Source organism: Natator depressus, chromosome 6 (genome assembly GCF_965152275.1).
Source record: "Natator depressus isolate rNatDep1 chromosome 6, rNatDep2.hap1, whole genome shotgun sequence".
Classification (NCBI taxonomy): domain Eukaryota; kingdom Metazoa; phylum Chordata; order Testudines; family Cheloniidae; genus Natator; species Natator depressus.
In genome coordinates this window covers 126,007,608-126,030,807 of record NC_134239.1, presented here as the reverse complement: position 1 = coordinate 126,030,807, position 23,200 = coordinate 126,007,608, and the positions used below count along the sequence as shown (strand labels likewise).

The 23,200-nt window shown below is 43.5% G+C and overlaps 1 protein-coding gene across 5 annotated transcripts; it reads left to right on the top strand.

The window, feature by feature from the left end:
• Positions 1-1,283: 1,283 nt before the first annotated feature.
• On the top strand, positions 1,284-20,348 carry ARF6 (ARF GTPase 6). 5 transcript variants are annotated; one of them, XR_012640021.1, is made up of 3 exons: positions 1,284-1,815; positions 4,688-4,779; positions 19,206-20,348. XR_012640021.1 is itself a non-coding variant. In XM_074956567.1 (2 exons), coding segments are annotated over exons 1-2 (447 nt in total). In that variant the 5' UTR covers positions 1,284-1,369; the 3' UTR covers positions 19,207-20,347. The 5 variants fall into 5 exon arrangements, 2 of the variants coding, with proteins under 2 accessions (XP_074812668.1, XP_074812667.1); XR_012640020.1 differs by having other exon boundaries at positions 1,287-2,183; positions 19,206-20,334; XM_074956567.1 differs by lacking the exon at positions 4,688-4,779 and having other exon boundaries at positions 19,206-20,347.
• Positions 20,349-23,200: the final 2,852 nt, after the last annotated feature.

The window sequence follows — 23,200 nt, the reverse complement described above, 5'->3', positions numbered from 1 at the left end:
TGGGAACACCCCGAGCCGCACAGTGCAGCCTCAGGCTGCGGGATGGGGCCAGACCCCGCTCGGGCGCCCCCTGCCAGCACCCTGGGGAACAGCGCCCGCCCCGCAGACACACCCGCTGCCTGGCCCTTTAAGAGGGAGCCGTGGCCTTCTACCCGCGTGCCTGTGCCGACGTGTGACCGCCCGGGCGCCTCTCCTGATACAAGACACGCCCCTTGGCCACCCGCATGCGCAGTTCCTGCCCGGGGATTTTCACAGAGATCATCCCCCTCGTGCTGAGTGGGGGAATGTTATTGGGCATGCGCGCCTGTGGCGAGGCGGAAGTAAGGCTCTAGTGCTGAAACGTTAGCGCATGCGCAAATCTTGTCCCGGGCAAATTAGGCGGATTCTTCAGAGGCCGCTCCCTGCTCGTCCGGTTGTGCTCTGACGGCGCCTGCGCAACATCAGTCAGAGGTGGGACGCTTGGTGGGTGAGCGCATGCGCATCTCTGAGGCCGGAGAAAAGCGCATTTGTTCAAAAGTCGAAGCATTTGTGGGGTCGCCAAGCGCATGCGTGATAGCGGAATGGTGGTCGGGGAGGTAGATTTCCTTAGACACGGGCTTGGCTTTGCACGTGCGCAGTTGACCGTGGGGGGAGACTCCTCTGTGAGGCCCTTCCTGCCCAGGCAGATGGGTCCGGTTGTGCACATGCGTGGTTGGCTCGACTGCCTAAGGGGTGGGGTTTGGGCCGGTGGGCTGTGCGCAGGCGCGCTCCCGGCCGAGGGGAAGTGAAGGTGGGTTCGCGCGGCACCTTTTCCGGCGGCGGCGGCTGGGCTGGCCGCGTGAGGCGGGGAGCGGCGCGGCGCGGCGCGGCGCGGGCGGGCGGGCGGGCGGGGGGCACCGCAGGTACGGGGCGGCCGGGCCCGCTCGCGGCAGCCGGCGCCGGGCAGTCACCCTCTCTCTCCGCCCCCTCTGCAGGCAGGAGCCGCCGCCCTCCATGAGCTGAGGAGCCGCCGCCCGGCGCGAAGGAAGGAGCCGGGCGCGGGGCCGCCCTGGGCCCGGCGGCGAAGGGCAGGGGGCTGGGCCTGCACCCGGGCGGGCGGAGGGTCCGCAGCTGACGCTTCCCGCGGGTCTCCTCGCGGCGGGCTGGCGGCCGCTCTGCCGGGCTTGGCGGGGGATCGGCTCGCCCCGGCCGCTGGGGCGGGATAGGCCCGCAGGCCTCCCCCGGGAACCCGCCTCCCGCCCGGTGCGGCGCTGGGTCTCGTGTCCCGCAGGCCGAGCGCCTCGCCCCGGCTGCCCTGGGCCCGGACGCCGCGGCCTCCCGCTCGCAGCACGTGTGCCAGCGGCCGCCGGGCTCCGCTCTGCCCCGAGGGGGCCCCGTGGATGCCGCCGAGATGGGCAAGGTGCTGTCCAAGATCTTCGGCAACAAGGAGATGCGGATCCTGATGCTGGGGCTGGACGCGGCCGGTAAAACCACCATCCTGTACAAACTGAAGCTGGGCCAGTCCGTCACCACCATCCCCACCGTGGGCTTCAACGTGGAGACGGTGACTTACAAAAACGTCAAGTTCAACGTGTGGGATGTCGGGGGCCAGGACAAGATCCGCCCCCTGTGGCGGCACTACTACACGGGCACGCAGGGGTTAATCTTCGTGGTGGACTGCGCCGACCGCGATCGCATCGACGAGGCCCGCCAGGAGCTGCACCGCATCATCAACGACCGGGAGATGCGGGACGCCATCATCCTCATCTTCGCCAACAAGCAGGACCTGCCCGATGCTATGAAACCCCATGAAATCCAGGAGAAACTGGGCCTCACCCGGATCAGGGATAGGAATTGGTACGTGCAGCCCTCCTGTGCTACCACAGGGGATGGACTCTATGAAGGGCTGACATGGTTAACGTCCAATTATAAATCCTAATGATAACAATAACTACTTAGTCTGCAGATAATTAAAAAAAAAATAGCCTGCCTGGTTTCCTAGAAGAATGATTCTCTACCGAAAAAGTAAAACCAAGCATCCATAGGATTATGATCACTTCTTCTCCAGTTACCACCCTTTCCTTCTACACGCTGACTGGATTCCTGTTTAACTCTTCTTGCTTGGCGTTAGGATGCTGTAATTTCCAAATGTGACACGAACACAAGCACTAGATGCTATGGCAGACTTCCAGCAAATGGGGAAAGACACACTGTAGATTTGCTAAGTAATTTTTTTCCTCTCTTGATTAGCCCTTATAATGGTTTGATTCCTTTTTTTTTTTTTTCTTTTTTTTTTTTTGCAGGGCGGGGAAGGGGTAACCATTTTCAATGTATGCTTTCCGGTTCTACTTTTTTGAATTTTTTTTTTCTTTATCACTTGCTGTAGATTGCTTCTTTTTGCATTCATGCAGAATATGTTGATAGGTCTGTTTCGTCAGTAAACTGAAAATTATTGCTTAAAATCAAACTGCAGTCTGTCTTTTTAATTGAGGACTTCTTTTTAAAAAGAAGTCCTTAATCTGTAACTAAATAGTAACTTTAAATCTGTCTTTTCATATCTAAAACTAACATGGTAAATAAAACCTTGCCTACAGTGGCAGATAGTGAGAATACCATTGTAATATGTTCAAAGTACATATCAGAGGTAATGTAAGAACTGCATTGAAATGTCAGCTGTGAAGTTCTGAACCATACATCATGCATGAGTAGGGATGCAAATAAGTTCCCCATATTGCATAGCAACCATATAATGAATAAAATGTGAATGATGTAATAGTTCCAAGTTATACTCTACTCACAGTTCCTATGTCTTGCATTGCAAAGTTAATGATGTTTAGCTGCAGTCTTAACTAGTTATGTGTCAGTCTCCTCACAGTGGGAGATATCATCTTTCCAGAAAGTATAGCAGTAATGTGTAAGCATTACTGTTCCTTTTACTTTAAATAATTTACCATTAGGCAAAAATCAAGTTGTCTTGCCTCTCTTACAATATAGGAAAGATGCATTTGTTAATCTTGAGACTTTTGGAGACATTTCCTCTTCCAAAGTTTGAAAATCTCATGTTTTCTGAAAAGCATGCATCTTTATCAGCTGCAAAACCCCCCATTTGTTTCCATATCATAATCATTTGAATACACAAGCTCAGTTCTAAACTTTAACAGAAATTAATCATTTTAACTTTTAAGTAACTGACGTTTGAAGAAGTCATTTATATCACGATTTAGTTTTTGCAAGACCACAATCTAACCCATGAAAGTAATTTTAAACATTTTTGTCCCTCTGTTTCAGTAACATTACTATAATTCTTTATGAAAGGAACTGTGTTGAATGTCTGAATTTAAATCCATTGAGTAATTAGTAATGAGGGTGGGGTGTAGAGTGAGTATATGACTATGAATGTAAACTTCCATATATAGTTTTTAAAGGGCAAGCAGCTCACTTGCCATAACACAGTTTTCAGCTGTCTCTGACTGGGAAGTTATGGCAAAAATAAACAAACCAAACCCACCCAGATTGAGAGTTCAAATCAGTGTATCATTTCAATCAAGTATTAATACTGGGTGCAAAAAATGTAAAGCAGCTGGGTTTTATTCAGCCTTAAGGATTAACTTCAGATTTCCTCAAGGAGTTAAACTCAACTGGGGAATTCTAGGAATGTAACTCTACAAAACTAGAAGAAGAGAAAAAAAAATTTTTTTTGAGGGTGTAAGTTTTACATTAGATCGGGGCATTACACTACATTTCCGCAGTGTTGACTCTGTATGTTAAGTACAGTGTATTATGGAGCTCTTACCAAAGATCTATGGGGAGATAAAAATATTGAAGTTCATTTCCTAAAAATTTAATGCTTAAGGACCCCTTGAAGAAAAATGCTTTGTTTAGAATATGGTTCCAAGAGAGGGACACTCTAAATGTGGGTTGCAATGGCAGTGATAGGATTCTAGATGATACTAGAAAATATAGCAATGATTCAGAAACAATTTTATAAAAGGAAAAAGTTTGTTAGAAAAGCAAGGCAAGTTGAATTACTTTAAATCATAATTCTGAAGGGGAAACTAAAAGTCTTCATTTTGGAAGTCCTTTTAAGTCCTTCTTGAATTGTTGCTCCATTTTCTAGTTTTTATAAATTCAATAAATTCTTCAGTTCAGTTAATGTAATTGGTCAAATAGTGTGGTAGTGTAAAGGTGTATAAACAAACACCAGGGTACAATTGTTTTCTTCTGGAACAAATATTAAAAAAGCCAAGCACAAGGTAAATGCCTAAACTGGAAGACTTGAAGCTCTATTAATAGTTTTCAAACTTTCTTAAACATATCTCAATCAAAATGAAAAGTTGGATTTTCACTTTCAGTCTAAAGTGTTTACTGTATTCTTTCTCTTCAAACACTGTTTGGGGCAAGTTTAAATTTCACTAGGTTTTTACATTAAATTGAATTCACAATTTTGTATTTCTTTGGTAATTTTTGTTACTTTAGATATTCTGTTGTGTAGGTAAAATGATAAATTTAATTATACTCTTGAATTTTTAAATGTTTTATTCTGGGGGGAAAGACTCTAAAGTTACTGAAACTTGTGTGGCAGATAATTCAAAAATAAATGACCTTTGCTACTGAACGAAATATACAGGCTTCATTTTCAAAATGTCTTTATGAAGGAAGCGGGGGGAGGGAGAACAATGCAAGTAATTGTAGCCTGCAGGTTAAAGTGGCAATCTTTTTTTTTTATCAGAATTCTTACAACTGAATTATAAGTGCATCAACTTCTGTGTTCTTACGAAGTAAACTGGAGTACATTTTTTTGAATGGCATTATTCTTGTCTGGTAAGTGAATGAGTCTGTAGATTTTTCATCTCCCTGACCTCAGTAAACAGGAATTTTATGTTCTCAATATGGTTGTAGTGTTGGTAAAGAACTAATGAGCAGAAAATAAAGCAATTATACAGTGCAGCTCTCCTGGTATTTTACTTATATTTGAATATGGTAAAACCAGAAAGGATCTCTATAATACAGTGGAGTAGTGCCTTCTGCTTACATAGAGGCCTAGGTTCTGTTTAACCTGGGTTTGAAAGATTGTAATGCTATTAGATTCTCTTTTGAGGACTCTTTAAGTCACATAATTACAATTGAAAAGTTGGAAAGAGGAGACAAGTTTCTTTTAAAAATATTTCCACTTCCAATTACAGGCTTTTTTATTTCAGTGAACTTAATGTTTAATATGTTATGCTTTTGTAAAATACTTCAGTACAAGATCTCTGCCCTAAGGAACTTACATTGTAACTTGGACAAATATAATGCACAGAACAATTTACCTGCCAGAAAGCACAGAGGTGCTGATGATGAGGTGATCGGTCCTGGAAAGTTTCATGAAGAAAATGGCTTTGAAGGAGTAGAGGGAAGGGAAGGTGCTTTTTTAGATTAAGGGGTAGAATGGAAAAATTGTTATAAGAAGTCGAGAGCTGTTAGAGACTACAGAGGCATGTAAGGAGTTACAGGTAGAGATGTAAAGGAGTGAAGTTGTGTGGAGCTCCGAGGTTGAGAATGAAGCAGCTAGTTCAGCAATAAGGCAGTTAAGGAATTTGGAAGGGGAGTAGGGATAAGGCTAGAACGGTACACAAATTGAAGCTGCTAAAGTAACTTTTCAGAGTGGAGGGTAGAAATGTGATGTAACAGGAAAAGCTAACCAGACTTTGGAATCTGGATGTAGAGTGGCAGTTTTGACATGCTTAAAGATGGTTGAGTTGACATTGAGAAGGGATAGAAGAGATACTGGCCTTTGAAGTGGATATGAGACATCAAGGAAAAAGGCAACACTTTCTGGTCACCTTTCGTCACTTATGCCGAAAGATCAGGAGTACACAGGTGACTTGGGAGTCATTAATATTGTCCCACTGCCTTAACCTAATCCTAAAAATCAATTTTCAAGTGCTCAGGTGTATCCAGGTGGTGTTGGTGCTAGTACAGTGGCTGCAATATTTAAAAAAAAAAAAAAAAAAAAAATTACCCTTCAGAACCTAGCTCAGGGGTTCTCACAACAAATTTTTTGGTGGCCTCAGAGTGCGGCCACCAACTCTTGCTGGTGGTTGCACTGACAATTTTTCCTAAACTACTTAATTAACTTTAGGAAAAACAAACAAATATGTGTATATATACATGTCCAAATCATTGTAATTTATTTATGTAGGTTTTTTTCAGACTCAGTAATAAAAACGTACAGTGGTCTCTGTTCTTTACTGGACATAAACAGAATAGAAACACAAGGTGTTTTGCATGTTCTTGCATTTTTATGGCTTCTTTTGCTTTTTTTGTTTGCTCTTTTTTTTTTTAAACTTGCTGGGTAGTAAGTCTGCTGCTGTGAAACGTGATATTTGTATGTTTGTTAATATCACGTTTCACACCACGCATACTCAGCCCCAGCAAGCCCTGGGACAAATTAGGCCCTGGATGGGGAGGAGGGCAAGGAGGCCATGGGGCCCAGCGATGATGGTGTGGGTGGTGAGCCTGGGACCAGAGCCTGCTATCGTGTGGATGGAGCCCAAAGCCCCATGGCCAGACTGCCCACCTGCCCTCGGGGAAAGTGGGGCATTCACCAGCTGCTTGCACCTCCAGCATTTGTGTCTTCGGAGTGGGGGCAGGGCCAAACCCCCACTAGTGGCCCTGGGAGAGGGGCCATTGCTTCTCTCCCACCCTGTGTCCCCCATCACAGCCCAGGAGGATGTGGCCGCAAGAAAAGCCCTTCGTGGCCGCATTTGAGAAACGCTGATCTAGCTTGTCTTGTCTACACATAAACTTGAGCCACCTTAGCTAGGGATGTGGCTTTTAAAACTGATTTAGTTAAACCAGCGCAAGTGTGCGTAGACACAACCTCAGAAAAATAAACTTGTAAATCTGGTAACACGTCGTAGCTGTTGGTAAAAGTTGACATTATAAGGGTGACCATTTGTCGGTTAGATCTCTGTAACTGTGTGTGTGTTCAGCTTGAGCTTCCTTTCTTAATTAAAATACCATTCTTGAATTATTATTCTTTATGAATCAGAAAAGCCTTCACCAATCTCTTTTCCAGTCACTGGAGAAAATAGGTATTTATGGATAAGGCTTGGAAGAATTTGCCTGCCACCTACTAGCCTGAATGAAGACTAACCCTGCAAACAAAAACAAAAAAACCTGTTTCCCAGAGGCATGCAGTGCCCCTCAAATTAAAGCCACATTTCCATTCATTTAAAAAATGTACCGTTCCTTATTTAAATAGCACACTGCCAGTCAATCGACTTTCTATTTACATGTTATATAAACGGTAATACTGTCAGGGCTGGTCAAATGAAAATTATATTAATTAAATATCTGACAAATTGACCTGACTGGCAGTTTCACTGTTTCCAGCAGAATTGTGGGGCGGAAAAAGTAGTCAAAACTGACAAGATTGGTCAACTTTCACTTTGTAATTTGTGGAAGGTCTCAGGAGCAGCAGAGGCACCAGAACTGTTAGGAACAACATCGCATTGGTATAATCTTGGTTTGGGTTTGTAATGTTTGCAACCTTAATGGCTAAAATAAAAATCTTAAATTACCCAGAAGATATTGGTACTTTGTGGGAAAACTTCCACTAGCCCTAGGTAAGTGTAAACTCCAAAGCGCTATTTGTACAGAATATTAGCATTTAATCCAGTGAGGGGTGGGGGAAGAATTACTATTCTGATACTTTAGCACTTAAGTCTCACGTTGACCTTTAACTCTTTAAAAAAAAAAAAAAAAACACCCTAGGATTCTATACTGTGTAGGTTGTCCTTCAGTACTTAGGGGTGAAGCAAATTATTTAAACGAACATCAAATGTCAGAAGGACCATTTGAAGTATCATAAAAAGCAGGATAATTTTTGGGAGCGGCATTTTTGAAGAGATAAAATAGGTGAGCTGAATGGGTCTATCTCGTATTTTCAAGTAATCCTACTTTTAATACTTAGTGGCAAAGAGTCCTGTGGCACCTTATAGACTAACAGACGTATTGGAGCATAAGCTTTCGTGGGTGAATACCCACTTCATCGGATGCATGCACAAAAAATAGTAATTCAAGAATGGTATTCTAATGAAGAAATGAAGCTAAAGATTAACACACACAGTTATAGAGATCTAACCCACAAATAGTCACCCTTACAATGTCAACTTTTACCAACAGCTATGACATGTATCATGCGACATGCTACACATCCGACGAAGTGGGTATTCACCCACGAAAGCTTATGCTCCAATATGTCTGTTAGTCTATAAGGTGCCACAGGACACTCTGCTGCTTTTACAGATCCAGACTAACACGGCTACCCCTCTGATACTTGATACTTAGTATTTGTCCACGTGAGGTGATGCTGGTCAATAAATGCAATTCCAGTGCAAGAGCGCAGCATGGTGGATTTGATGTCTGTGGTCTGGGGAGGAAGTTAGTTCCATAAAAGTTTGAGACAGCTGAGATGGTACCTACTTTTGTAAAAGATGGAATGGAAAATAAGCGATAATGAGCTTGCATATGTTTATAGTACTATAACTTCTAGGGGGAGCCGGGGTGGGGGTGGGGGTGGGGGATAAGAACTGGATGCCTTTACCTATGCTGTTGGGTTATTGCCTCCAAATTTAATCTGTAGATATTCTAATAGAAAAATTGTTTCACTTCACTGGTAGCATCGAAACTATTGGTACCATTCTTCCTTGCCCATTTATGGAGCTAACTACCTCCTCCTCAGAGCATGTAATCAAATCTACAATGCCATGCTCCTAAATGGGGTTCCCAGCTGCCTTTTTGGAGGCTTTGTTGAACAAAAAAGCTGGAAGTCCTTTGGTGTGTGTGTTCAGAGACATCAAAAGTAGCCTCATATAGGCACTTTTTTTGTTAATTTAGATCGTTATTTAAGGGAAATATCTTAAAAGCTTCCTTCTGTTTCTCTGTCTCAAGTTAAATACACAAATAACAAAGCTTTTAAAACAGTCTGAATAAAAATCGCTTTTCTTTTCAATAAGGTTTCACTTCCGGTGTCATCCAGTAAGTGCTCTAGATCTTTATGGAATTGCCTAAGGCAGTGGTCTCAATGACCGGTCCGTGGACTGGCTCTGGTCCCTGAGATCTCCCTGACACAATTTAGGAAGGCAGCAAGCTGGTCCCTGGTATCAAAAAGGTTGAGAAATGCTGATCAAACGTACACAGAACCTGACTTCTTAACTTTTAAAAAGTAATTTTTAAATTTGTCTCAGGTCTATTATGTAATCATGAAGTGCAAAAAAAAAATTCAATTTTTTCCCCCTTTTGCAGGTCACCTTTTAAGTACTTCTATCTTCTGTACTCCTAGAATCATAGGACTGGAAGGGACCTTGAGAGGTCTTCTTGTCCAGTCCCCTGCACTCAAGGCAGGACTAATGTAACCCCTGGAGCTGCACTAACTGAACCAAAATTGGTTGTAGGCACAGTACTTGGGCAAGACTCAGAGGATGGCATTTCTTCAAATAGTAGGTAGAAGCATTGTTAATGGAAATATTTCTATGGAAATATTTCGGTTTACAAAAAAAGCAAATGCTGAATCACACCGCATTATTTCTAGTTCTAAAGATGAGTTCTACAGTTAAATGGGTAATGGAAATGACAGCAAAAGGAGTGAAAATTTTGTGCAGACGCACCTAACTCCACCCCCCAAATTCTTCTTTAATTCCAAAGGAGAGTGGGAGCAACGGAGCGTCCCATGTATTGTCAATGACAAGGGAAAAAGCAGATCTGGAAAATGTGGCTGTTGTGCCATATTACTTGTGACACAGGCAGTTATGCTTGTATGATTGATCATATTCCATAGAGGTGCGTTTCACATTCAGGTTAGCTAGTTGAGTATGTAACACTTCAGAGTTCATAAGGTATGAAGGTAACTTGAGGGCAGGGTGGATATCTCTTGCGTTGCCCCCTCTGGTAAAAACAAAACTGGGAAGCAAGTGTGTGTGTGTGTGTGAGAGAGAGAGAGAGAGGTAGTGTTACTTTCTCATTTCTAGAAAGGCTGTAGTCTGGATGTTTAGCTGGAATTCTTCCATAGGAAGGGAACAGTATTATTTCTATGCTGTTGTCCATTAAGACCTATGTCTTTTGATATCTAAAAATCTGGTGGGTTTTTGAGCTGTAATGACATCCTACTCATGTATTGTACTAAGTTTTGATACTTATACAGGTGTTTAAATGAAGGTTCATACATGTCCTTGGGGGGCGGAGAGGGGCTTGTGCTGAGATTAGTCTGTATGAATACTTATCCTGGTATTACCAGCTATTAGAGGGAAAAACAGCTTTGGCACTGTGACTATTAATGTTCAGAATACAGGCAAAAACATTCCAGACACCATGTTTACATGAATGCAATAAGGATGCAAATAATAGGTTCGAACTCATATTCTATAAATGTTTTAAATTATATTGGTTTGCAGTGTTGTTGGGTAACACTGCAAGGTGTAATTGACACTGTTTCTAGCGTTGACAGCTTCTAAACTTGAAAATAACATTTGTTGGTCTGCGTTCTTCAGAAGTAGGTCTTACACTTCACAGTATAAGGAATGTGGGGTTACTCAGCCCTTATACTATTCATATTTTTGCTGTTTTACCCTGAGGAACTTCCTTTAACATTTCTTTTGGAAACTGGGAATATTATTCTAGAAATGAAGCCATTAACTCTATGGCTGTTTCAACTTTTCAGTTACCACTAGGTGCACTGAAATGTGTTCATACAGTGTTAGTTAAACATCTGTCATAATGAATGCCCTTTTCCCCCCAGGGGCTGGATTAGTTTGGAACTGCCTCAGCTCTTGTGGAGGCTTTTTCCCCCATCATATAGGGATGGGTTTAATCCGTTGTCTTAGCAGTAATTGAATCCAATGTGAGCCCAGTAGCATATGCTATTATACCCTCCAAGAGGAAGCGTTTGCTTGCAAACTCACAAGATTAGACTAAATGGCTTGGTTCTGGTCGAGCTCCCCCATCAAAACAAAGTCTGATGATGTGGAAGGTTCAGATATAGGGAATAAAAAAGCAATCCTGAGTTTGCCAAACACTGGGAACAACTTTTTTTTAATCTAGCTAGGAGGGACAAACAATTATCTGCCTTATTTTCAGCGCTGTATTTATCATACAAATAAAATTACCTCATTAAAAAGAGTTGGGGACAGCCTTTGTCAACTGTATTGTGAATTTTGTTTTCTTCGCAATACCCAGCGCTTGCAAAAAGTCACCTGCTAGCCTGAGGACTAACCAAACTTGGCAGATAGAAAAGCTGCTGGATGAAGGTGAAGGATGCTTGGATCCCTGCCAAGGTTCTGTGCTTGGACCTTGCTCTGAGGCTCATTTTACCAACCTTCTGCTAGAGGAGACCGTTTTCTATTCACCTACTGCTTATCCTCAAGCCTCCTGACTGTTTGGAGTGGGTCTCTTTTCCTAGCTGATTCATGGGGAGGGCCAGCAGGATGCCTGCTGCTCTGCCCCTCCTTCAGGCTTTGGGTTTTTTTTGTATAGTTTTCTCCCCTGAATAGCTTTTAGAACCTGCCTTGACTGCTGTTCGTTGCTTTGCTTAGCCGCCGCAGCAGAAGGAACCTGATACATTGTAATCAGTTTTAGTGGTCATAGGGTACTGAGTAGCAGCAATGAAGTGGAGCCAGGCCTCTTCGCTTTCTCAAGCAGCAGAATGAAGTTTTGAGCAACATTAGAACTGACTATAGACTCAACAAATGCTTTGCTGGTGTTGTGCTCTTCTGCTGTGATTCCTGCATCTATACTGGAGGGTTTGTTGGCATTGCTATGTTGGGGGGTGGGATGGTGACCGTGTGTGGTTTTTTTTTGTTTGTTTTACACCCAGACTGATATAGCTGTGCCCACCAAAAATAAAGCTTAAATTCTTCAGAACTTGATAGTTCAGTCCCCCACTCTCAGCAAAGGGGCAAGTTTGCCACTCCTTGTTGAAGTCCTGTCAACCTTCTCAAAGGAAAAATGGAATTGGATATTGTCTGCATTTAAGCACTTCAAGGGCTAAGTATTAAAGCGTTCTATAAACTAGTAACACACTTGCATTATATAACCATTTACCGTTCTGGCCACACTTGTGATTCATAGACTCTAAGGACAGACAGGACCATCTTGATCCTCTAGTCTGATCTCCTGCACAATAAAGGCCACAGAACCTCACCCACCCACCGCTGAAACAGATCCATTACAGTAGAATTGCAGAGTTACGAACACGTTGGGAATGGAGGTTGTTCGTAACTGAACACAACATTCTCGTCGTTCTTCTAAAAATTTACAACTGAACATTGACTTAATACAGCTTTGAAACTTTACTACGCAGAAGAAAAATGCTGCTTTCCCTTTATTTTTGTAGTAGTTTAACACAGCACTGTACTTCAATTGCTCTTTTTTCCTCTCTGTTACTGTCTGATTGTGTACTTCTGGTTCCAAATGAGGTATGTGGTTGACTGGTCAGTTTGTAACTCTGGGGCTCATAACTCTGAGGTTCTATTATACCTCTGGTAAAGTTACTGAAGTCCTCAAACCATGATTTTAAGACTTCAAGTTACCGAGAATTCACCAGTTACTTAGTTTAAACCTGCAAATGATCTGTGCCCCATGCCGCAGAGGAAAGTAACCCCCTCCCCCCCAGGATCTCTGCCAATCTGAATTGGTGGGGGAAATCCTTCCTGACCCCAAATATGGTGAGCAGACCCACCAGCCACATACCTGAATTCTATTTTTCTAATGCCTTTTAGTGATTGATGTATAGAATGATCTTTCAATTGTTACACTGTTTTGAATCAATGAGAACATTTAACGGTTTTTAAGTGAAGGTTTTAAGTCTCAGGTTTTGGGGGTGTTGTTCTTCTGAGCTGGTGGGAATGGACCGTATGCAAAATGGTCTTGGGGCCACTGTACAGGTGTCATTTTGCTCTTGGTCCAAGGATTAGCATTTAATGGTCTTGCAGCCTCTGGGCCTTGGGGTATGTCTAAGTTTTGAGCTGCGTGTGTAAATCCCAGCTTAAGGAGAGATGTGTACAGTAACTCTGTCTGAGCTAGGACAATGTAGGATAAGTTAGCCACCTTGAGTACATGCCCAGCATCTCAGATGGGTACGTATTGAAGGCGGCCTGCCCCTTGCGCTGCCATAGCTATGCTCTGTTTATAGCATGCTGCCTCAGAGCTAGCACAGATGTGCCGCCTTGAGCGGGGTATTGCACCCCCAGCTCGAAATGCAGACGTACCCTCAGGCTGAGTTATCCACCAAGGCAGCCACCTTGATGACAAAATATTTCTCCTTCTTTCCTTGTGCCTCCCCACCTGTTTATCTTATAGAGTGTAAGCTCTTTGGGGCAGAGGCTGTCTCTTTGTTCTCTTTTGTACAGCACCTAGCACAATGAAGCCTTGCTCCATGACTGGAGCGCCTAAGTGCTACCATAATACAAACAATAGCTGGGCAACAACCTTTTTAAAAAACAAAAAGCTGGTGGTAAAGCCCTCAGAAGGCCAGAGGTACTAACCCACTTCATTAAAGATTCAGTTGGTGTACTGACTGCTTGTCACTGGCTTCCTCTGTCTTTCAGAAGAGGTGGTGAAGCGAGAATACTGGATCAAACAATGGTCTGTCTAGTCAAAGTTCATATCTCAATAACCCAGCACAAGTTGCTTCAGAAGAATGTGTGGTTAAACAACCAAAGAAGATGCCCCCCATAATGGTCACTTTTAGGCACTAAAATAACTATAGGGCGAAGATTCCCAAACTTTTTTTTTTTTTTTTTTTGCTGCACCCCCTTTTGGAGGGTCACATCCTATGCACACCCTCCTCTTTCTAAGAAACAGAATTTCTGTAGATGTCAGGAGTCTGGGAGACCATCCCGGCTTGTATGCCCTGTTTGTCCCCAGCCTGCAAACATCCCCTGGCTGGGACATGCTCTGGGCGGCAGGACATAGGCAGCCAGGCTGGGCTCCTGCCCTTGGGACACTCCCATGATGATTCACAGGCTGCAAGCTTCTTTGGCCCCGGCACAATCCCCAGCATGCATGTGCAAGGGCCTGTGTGAGCAGGGAGAAACTACCTCCCAACGAGGTGCCTGTGCATCAACCTATGAGAGGCAAGCTGCTCCTCATCCCTCCCTCTCCTTTGTTCTTCCAGCCTGGCAGGAGCTGGAGGGAGACACTTAGTGAGAGGAATTCTTCTTTTATCAACAGTATTTTGAAGAAACACAAAAAAATTCTTAAGCACAGTCAGGTCCTGGTGCCCCCTAATAACCATGGCATGGGCACACCCCACAGTTTGAGAACCAGTGCTGTAAGGGAAATCGTTTTCTAGCGCAATGTAATTATTTGGGTTATGTCCTGGTACGCATGACGGGTTTGTCTTTAGCTAATGTAACTCTGTGTTGTAATTATGCCTAATTCTTTAACAAATCCTGCTCTCTAGTGAGTTCCGCTGGTTAACTGTGTTGTGTAAACAATTCCCTTTATCAACCTGGAAAGTTTACCTTTTAATTTAATTGGGTGTTCCTTTCTCTCCAATTTACCCTCTCCTAGGGTAAGAACACTCCCATGATTCTACATTCCTTTCAGATATCTCCTCAAACTGAGCAGCCTTAAACTTTTCAATCTTACCTCACAGAAAAGTCTTGCCATGTCTCTGGCCGCTTTTGCTGTCCTCTTCCGGGCTTTTTCTATTTCTTGCTTATATCCTTTTTGAAACAGAGTTATAGAAACTGACTGTGGTATTCAAGGTGAGAGAATATTGTCCTAGATATTAGTATTGTGTGGTAGGATCTAGAGGTTCCAGCTCCATTGTGTTAGGTGCTGTACAAACAAAAGACCTGCCCAAAGAATTTACAATCAAAGTTGGTATTAGTCTCTGTCCCTTTCTTAATATATCACTTTTCTTTCCCATTTTGGTCACTGCTGTCCTTTTTGTCACAGGCAACAGTTTAGCAAGTCTGTTTTCCCAAACCTTTGGAAGCTGAACCCTCCTTCATGAAATTAAATCCAGTTTAATCCTCATGCAACCCTGCTATGTGTGAACAGAGGCCTACAAATCTTTCTTTATACATCTGTGTCTGCCCTGTCCCCCCTTCCATGGTGGGAAACACTAGTGTAGATTATACTTTCTCTTCTTTCTTGCATGCTCTGACCAGTGAAATTACTTTAAATATCTGTTAATATCAGTGACATTTGAGTTATTACTTATTGAAACGAATGTGGAACTTCACATCTCAGCTATTGTTTCAGAGTCTCTGCCAATTCGGCAACTCAGGTTACTTCAATTACACTTTATTGGAGTTTCAGAGTAGCAGCCGTGTTAGTTTGTATCCGCAAAAAGAAAAGGAGGACTTGTGGCACCTTAGAGACTAACAAATTTATTTGAGCATAAGCTTTCGTGAGCTACAGTGGAGTGGCTCTTGATGAAGTTCTTTTGATTCCCCCCCCAATCTGCAAAGCTTACCATTTTCTTGTTCACCCCTCTTTAGATCATTATGAAATAGCACTCGTTCCAGGGTGGAGATTTAAGGCACTCCTATATCATCCTTTTATGCTGAAGAGTGAGTTTATTCATACAGTTTTCTCTCAACACATTTCTAATCTATAATTTGTCTTCCTCCATGACTGCTTAGTAGCCCCTTGTGAGGGATTTTAAGAAAGACCTCTGGAAGTTCTTGTGATGCCCACCAGTTCTTTTATCCACCACTTAATAAACGTGTATATTGTGGTAGCAACTAAAGTCTTCAGCCAGATCAGGACCCTCTTGTTCTAGGCACTATACAAACAGGGTAATTGATAATCCCTGCACTAGACAGTTTACAGTCTAAAAGACAAGACCTTTAGCAGGTGAAGGAGACAAACAAGCAAAGATGGGGAGAGTGAGGTAACAAAAGTAATATTTAGCACAGAGTAGATGTCTGCCCAGTGTAGCCAATCAATCAGCTCATCAACCCTCTACTTGTTATCAGGTGGCAGTTTTCTGCAGTGAGATGGAAGGAGGATAAAGTGTTTGGCTTCTGACTGACTTCTCCCCCCACGCAGCACAAGCAACCACATGGGAGAACATACGCTGGGAGAGGCTGACCGAACTGGAGGGAAGATGGACGTCAACTTCATTATGAGACAGGAGGAGGAATAGCTCAGGGGGCTTTGAAAGCTTGAATGAGAGTTTGTGTGGTAGAGGGGAAGCCTATGCAGGGTTTGAGGGAATTGTCATGGCCAGAGCCATGACCTAGGGCAATGATTTTAGCAGCAGCATTTTGAGTGGACTTGTCTCCTTCAAAGAATAGTAGGCTGAAAAGAGGTGTGATTTTTTTTTTTCCCCCTCTGCCCTGTCCCCTCCCTACAGCAGCTGGGCTGCCTGGGTCCCTATTGTAGTGGGGTAACTAAAACATGAACACCTTAAAAGCTTCTCATTAAAAACGTTTACAATGTGTTTGGTCTCCTGACTGGAATCCACCATTTTTTGTTACTTAGGGTGGAGCTGGTTGTACTGATGAGTGACTGTTCCCTATTTGGGGGAAACCATAATTTTAATCACAAGGAATTGTAAGTTCTATCTCTATTTGTAGAAGGAAAATTATGCGTGCAAACATCTGAGGCCTACCTGAAATGGGGCCCATCCAGTGTACTGTGTGTGTCATTTATTTAGAAAACATTTCTTGCCCTTCTATAACTATCAAAACCCACAATTTTATATAATGCAATGGGCTGTATGTGAATGTAATCAGTACTGTTTTAGAGAAATTCCCCCAAGCTATACTTCCTTACATCAGTCACTTCATGAAAGAGTCCTGGTATCTGAATTGAGGTGTCTGTGCAGCATACAGCAGTCTTCTTAAATGTGACTTACTTCATTTTTTTTCAAAACGTAAATAAGATGGTGCATTGGATGCTCCAGCTAACCAGGGCAGGATGGGGCATTCAATAAGCTGATTTTTTTTAAACCAGGTAATATCTCCTATCAATGGTCCTCATGCGGAGAACTGAGCAGATGCTCGTTCTCAGTTTTTCCCTGTGTGAAGTCATGTGCAGTGCAGGTGAAAAACAATTCTGCACCCTTGCAAATTCTGATTGTCCAGGGTTTAATATGCTGTCTCAAATTGCCTCAGTATGAGGAACTGTGGTATTAAATTACATAATGACCTGAAAGATGGCGTGAAATGAAGTGGTGGCATCTGTGGGCAACACACATTTTAGAGTAGCCAGGATGATGGAGCGCTACGGTGGAATGTGGAGTAATTTAACAAACCTAAATTAGGCCTAAATGGCTCCTGTGATTGGTTCAGAACTCTTCATGTGAAGGCACCACTTTAAATCCAGCCAGGTCGCGAATGGCCAGATGTGATCAGACAGCTGCTTAGTGAGGTGTGTAGGAAACGAACTCAGTCCAGTTTCTAGTGCACAAGCATCCACATTACAGATCCCAGTTAGCACTAAGTGTCTGTCGGGTAGTCTGAGGAACTGGGGACTGAGTGAACATAGACTTTACTATCCTTCCTCATGTACAGTTGGAGCACTCTGACGGGAAGCTGGAACTGCTCCCACACCTTATTTGTCTGACTTAGGCCTTGTCTGCACTACAGAGTTTTGTCATCAAAAGTCAGCTTTCGTTGACAAAACAGTGGAGGTGTACACACCACCATGCTCCTCCCGCCGACAAAACTCTCCTGCTTTCCCAACAAAATAAAATCACCTTGATGAGAGGTGTAGAGATTTTTGCGGCAAAGTTGTATTGACAAAGTGTCAGTGTAGACCCTGCGCTTGGTTATGTTGCTGTAAATGGCCTCCAGGAGGTGTCCCACAATGCCCATCCTGACCGCCGTTTGAATGCCACTGCCCTGCACCCAGGTACATAGATATCAGCCCCCCCCCCCCCCATTTAAAGGCCCGGGAATTTTTAAAATTCCACTTCCTGTTTGCTCAACATGGACAACTCACATCGCATCTTCCCAGCTGACCAGAGCGGCTCCACACAGTAAATGCTCTCCCGTGTAGAGCATCCCTGAGTTGTGGGATCTGCTGGCAGTGTGGGGAGAGGAGGCTGCACAGACCCAGCTCTGCTCCAGCCATAGGGACTTTGATACCTATGGTCAGATTTCTCATGACATGTTGGAGAAGGGCTACGAACAGGACATGCAGCAGGGCGATGTGAGGATAAAGGAGCTGAGGGCAGTCTACCAGAAGGCAAGGGAGTCAATGTGTCGCTCTGGTGCTGTGCCAAAGACCTGCTGCTTCTATAAGGAGCTGGATGCCATCCTCGGTGGTGACCCTGCTCCCACTGCCAAGAGCCCTGTTGATACTTTGGTGGGGCTGGAGATGGCGGAGAGCGGACTCAACCCCGAGGACAAAGTTGTGGACGAGGAGGTCGAGTTGGAGGACAATGTGGCGCACGTAGCAGGGTCGTATGGTGGCATGGCGAGCCAGGACCTCTTTTCCGTTCCAGAGGGGTCTAGCCAGTCCTAGCAGCCCATCTCTGGTGTGCATGATGGAGGAGAGGAGAGCTGTGGTAATTGATCTTTTTGAGTTGATGATGCTCAGTTATGAGGTAGAGCTGTCCTTTGCTTTGTATTGGTGAAGGGATAGAAATGTACAAGACTAGCTATGTTTGCGTGTGCTTCACGTCCCCCTGTGCAGCTAAGCAGTGCAGTGGAACTGTGTGTTAATGCACACCAAGATTTCATGGGACTCCTCCAGAGAGAGCTCTAGGAAACTTTCCTGCAGGTACCCGCCAATCCTCTACCGAAGGGTCCTTGGCAGAGCTGCTTTGTTCCTTCCCCAGTTGTAGGAAACTTTCCTGCACTCATTGGCAATCACTTGTGCAGCGACCAATCTGGCACACGGGCGAGCCACATAGGGACCTGGTCTGAATCCACACGCATACAGGAGATGCAGCCGTGCCTCCTTGCTTACCCTTAGGAGTGAGATATCGGCTTCAATGATCCCCGCCTATGGAAAATGGTGGTAGAATTTAAAATATTGTCCCTAATCGCCTGCAGTGATCCCCTTTAAAAAAAACAACAACCCACCAAGACTCTTTGCCCCATCTTGAGTGCTCCCTCCCCTCTCTCCCCCCCCCCCCGGGCTGAACTCACCATGTTTAGGGTGTTCATCGAGCTGTGTGCTTGCCAAGGGACAGTGAGAAACTGATTTGTATTTTTAAAAAGGGTGCATTTTATTATAATGATTCGATGCTGTGTATGCACTAACCATCATGCTTCTCTTTGTTTCTTGTGCTTCTGCAGATGTGGCCTTCAGGGGAACCCCATACACACCGGCGGAGTGTCTCCGCCATATAAGGAAGTGACCAAGGAGGACATGTTTCGAGAGGTGCTCCAATCCTCAGAGGCTGAAAAACAAGAATGCAAGGTGTGGAGAGAGACTTTAAAAGAAAATTCTAAAATTGAGAGGCGGGACAGATGGCTACCCACAGTGTGCTGCTCTCTGTCAATGTTAGAGTACCAATTGTGGACCTGCTCTGCTGACAGAAGGAACGTTGTGTGTACATGCACAAACCATGTCATTATACCGGTGTTTGATCGTCGGTGTAACTTGCGTTGACAAAACTCTGTGTAGACAAGGCCTTAGTCTTCAATGCTGCTAGCCCAGCACTTCCTATGAGCAATGAAACTCATACTGTTACTTAAAAATTGACAACAGGGCTGCAGATGTGCTTGTCGTCTTGCCCAAGACAACAAACAGAGAAAAACAGAACTGAATGACATAAGGGAATCTGAGCTAGCTTTAACTCCTGCAGGAAAAAGAGGCTCCTGACAGCTAAGCCATATCTGCTCATTGTGCTGCAATAGTTGAAGCAAATAAGATTGTAAACTTTATTAGTATAAAGTATCAAATGCAACGAATGGTTGTTTAGAAGGGGATGGTACATCCCTCATTGGTTCCAGGTTTGGCATTCTAATAATAGCTTTTCCTTTGTATTAACGGAAGATAGAGGGAGTGAGTAAGTGAGGTCTGGACTTCTGGCAAAAGACACATCTATCAATCCTGCCTTTTGATCATTCTTCAGGGAAAATTATTTTGTGTTGTAGATTTAAAGGGGAGAGACTTAGAAGGCAGGGGGTGGAGATCTTGCTCAAATGTAACATTATCCCTTTGCTTTTTTGTCCCTAACTCTTCTGGTATATGTACACTTATCTTGATTTTGTTTAATTTCACGGTTTCTCAAACAAAATTTATCTTTACTTCAATTTTTCCTGGAAAACTATTGGTGGTCTCTTGAATATTAAGCTTGTTGTTGTGAAGTTTTTCTACTTCCTCCCCCCCACCCCCTTTCACTGGTGAAGTCATCTTGTCTCTTCAGTTTTGGTTACGTGTCCAAAGTATGCATGTACAGATACAGTAATGGAAGGTGTCTGGAATAAGTTAAATACCAGTCTTGATATTGATGTGAAGAGCAGCTGAGTCCGAACTTGGTCTGTCATCAATTAAATATGTTCTTTCTTATGAAGACTTGTTTCTTTTGCATTTCAGAGCAGGAGAAATACTTTAGTAGATGGTGCAGATGTTCTTATTGTGATACAATTACTGCCTTCCGAAGGGGAGAGCTCATTTTAACTTCCTGCATCAAGAGCCCCACTTCCATCATTCTCATGCTCTGTTCTCTTGCTCCCTTTTAAGTTGGCAATTCTTTTGAGTAGACAAAAGAGATCTCTAAAATGCTAAGTTGGAAACCTAGTGCCCCATGAGCAAGAAAAGAATACATAGTTGCAGGGATGACTCATCAAGCAAAAGTTTTGCTGAATATGAATTTGTAAGATTCCAGAGGGGTGGGGAGTACGTGGCTACTAATGAAAAAAATAATTAACGTCATACTTGGTTTCCTCCCGAAGATCCTCAGCAATTGAAGCTACAGATGTTTTGGCAGAGAAATCACACAAACTAAAAAAGGGAAAAAAGAGGGATTTAGAATGGAATAGTTCTTTCCTCTATCCATTTAGGGTACTTCTGATTCACTCCCGTTGGCAGAGAAAGAGGGAAGTCTGCAGCTCAGATTTCTCAGGCGCTTAAAAAGATTCTGCATCTCCGTTAATGTGACTTAGCGCATGTCTCTACGTACAGCGTTGCAGTGGGCGCAGCTGTAGCACGTCTGGTGAAAACTCTCTATGCCGACAGGAGAGAGCTCTCCCGCTGGCATAAAAAACCCCATCTCCATGAGCAGCATAAGCTAGGTCGGCAGGAGAAGTTCTCCCACCAGCATAGCACTGTGCACACTACATTCTATGTCGGTGGAATTTATGTCGCTCGGGGCGGGGTGTGTGGAATATTCACACCCCTGAGCGAAAACAGTTTGCTCACATAGGCTATAGGGTAGACATAGCCGAGCACTCGATTTACAACTGTATAGTTTTCTTTCTCTGCAGCCTTGCAAAAGGCTATTGAAGCTTTTAAAAAATAAAATGTTCTAATCAATTAATAGGAGACTTAAGCTAATCTACTGACATGAGATTTCCCATAAACAACCATGCTCTGTGTGTGTATGTGGCGAGCTTAGGAAGCAATGGTAACTATTTGGATGTTTTCCTATACCTTAAATGAGTTTTAAATTAGTATTGGGGAAAGTCTTTCCCTGTAAACCTCTCCCCTTAGAACTGTATTAGAACTCTTGCTATGATGAATTTTGTGCAATTGAGGCTACGGATGTCCTGGCAGAGAAATCACACAGCAAAGGGAAAGAATAGGGGTTTAGAATGGAATAGTTTATAGTGACGAATTTTGCCACGTAATGGCATTGTAAGAATATTGCTATGAAATCTCATAGCTATTATGGAAGTATTAGTATTATAGAAATACGCTTAACCAATGAGCCAAAATAAGACACGCTTTACTTAAACATTGGTGCACATGTTGGGAGTATGCTAAGACATCAGCTCAAATGCAGAATACCTTAAAATCTGAAGCTTCTGCCCAAATAAATGTGTTAGTCTCTAAGGTGCCACAAGGGCTCCTTGGGTTTTTTTTTTTTAAATCTGAAGAGTGCACTAGGAATAAAATAATGCACATCCTTGTACATCTGAGTACAGTTCAATAAACTGGTTAAATTACAGCAGTTTGGAACCCTTAATTTTTCCAGGATGAGTTACATTTTCTGCTTATTGCTGTTACTGGAAAAATGGGTTATAAGTGTCTAAAATGCAGAAACACTGTAAGTTGCAACTAACTATGGATACAGAAGGGTAGGGTGGGAGGAGGACTGGGGCTTATCCAGGCTAGAAATAGTAAGGAGAGGTAGATTTCAAATATAAATTGCTTGGTGTGGATTCTAACAGCATCTCAGAAGCTGCTTCTCTCAACAGGGAGTGTAATCTGAGGAGTACAAAGGTTAAAGTCAAGGTCAGGGATTGAGCTTTTCACTCTTTCAATGGCCTCTTGAAAGTTGAAATAATTAGGTAGATTTTTTAAAGGATAAGGCCACCCTTTATCTGTCCAATAAGGAATATTAGCACATTCTTTCCTGCTCTTACTGGACAGATTAAGGAAAGGGATGGTGTGTGTGTGTGTGTGTGTGTGTGTGTGTTTGTGTGTGTAGGGGGGCAGAACCATTCTTGCTAAACTTGTTTTTGTGCAGGGAGAGTTTGTGTGTTTTAGCTAAGCTGTTTCTAATGGGCGGAATTGTTCAAGGGGCGATCTCAGCAGCTCCCTGGGTAGATTGGACCCCACTGATGTTCCTAAAATAACTACTTAGCTTTTCTTGTCCATAAATCTCCAGTGCCTGACAAAGCAAGCATTGTTCTTCCCACGCTAGAGATGAGAAAGCTGAGGCCAGAGGTGGACTTGCCCAGCGTCACACAGCAGGGCAGTGGCAGGTAATGATTGCAGTATAAGAACCTATAGAGTTTATTTTTGCATGTGAGAGGGAGAAAAGCTGAGAGGGCTTCAGATGAGGTTGCCTGATTCAACAGGACTTTATAAAGACCTTCTTTCTTTTTCCGGCCAGTAAACTCTGTCTGAGAGTTCTCACAGTCTCTAGTGTTCTTAGATGTATATGCTAGCAGCCCCTAGCTCTGAGCTAAAGATCCCAGTTGCTCAGTGATAAAACTGGGAATCATGTCGGTTTTCAACAGGACTGTGCAATCAGCAACTCCTATTCTGAGGGACGCCAGATACTAAACAGCATAGTTTGGAATGAAATGAAAGTCTGAAACGTAACTGCAAAGATGGCACTGCTTTATCTCAACGGCTCCGTTACCTGGGTGTTCTCAATCATATCTGCTCCCTTTAG

Coding starts and splice junctions, on each gene's coding strand:
- ARF6 (XM_074956567.1), top strand. CDS start 1,370: ATGGGCAAGGTGCTGTCCAAGATCTTCGGCAACAAGGAGATGCGGATC.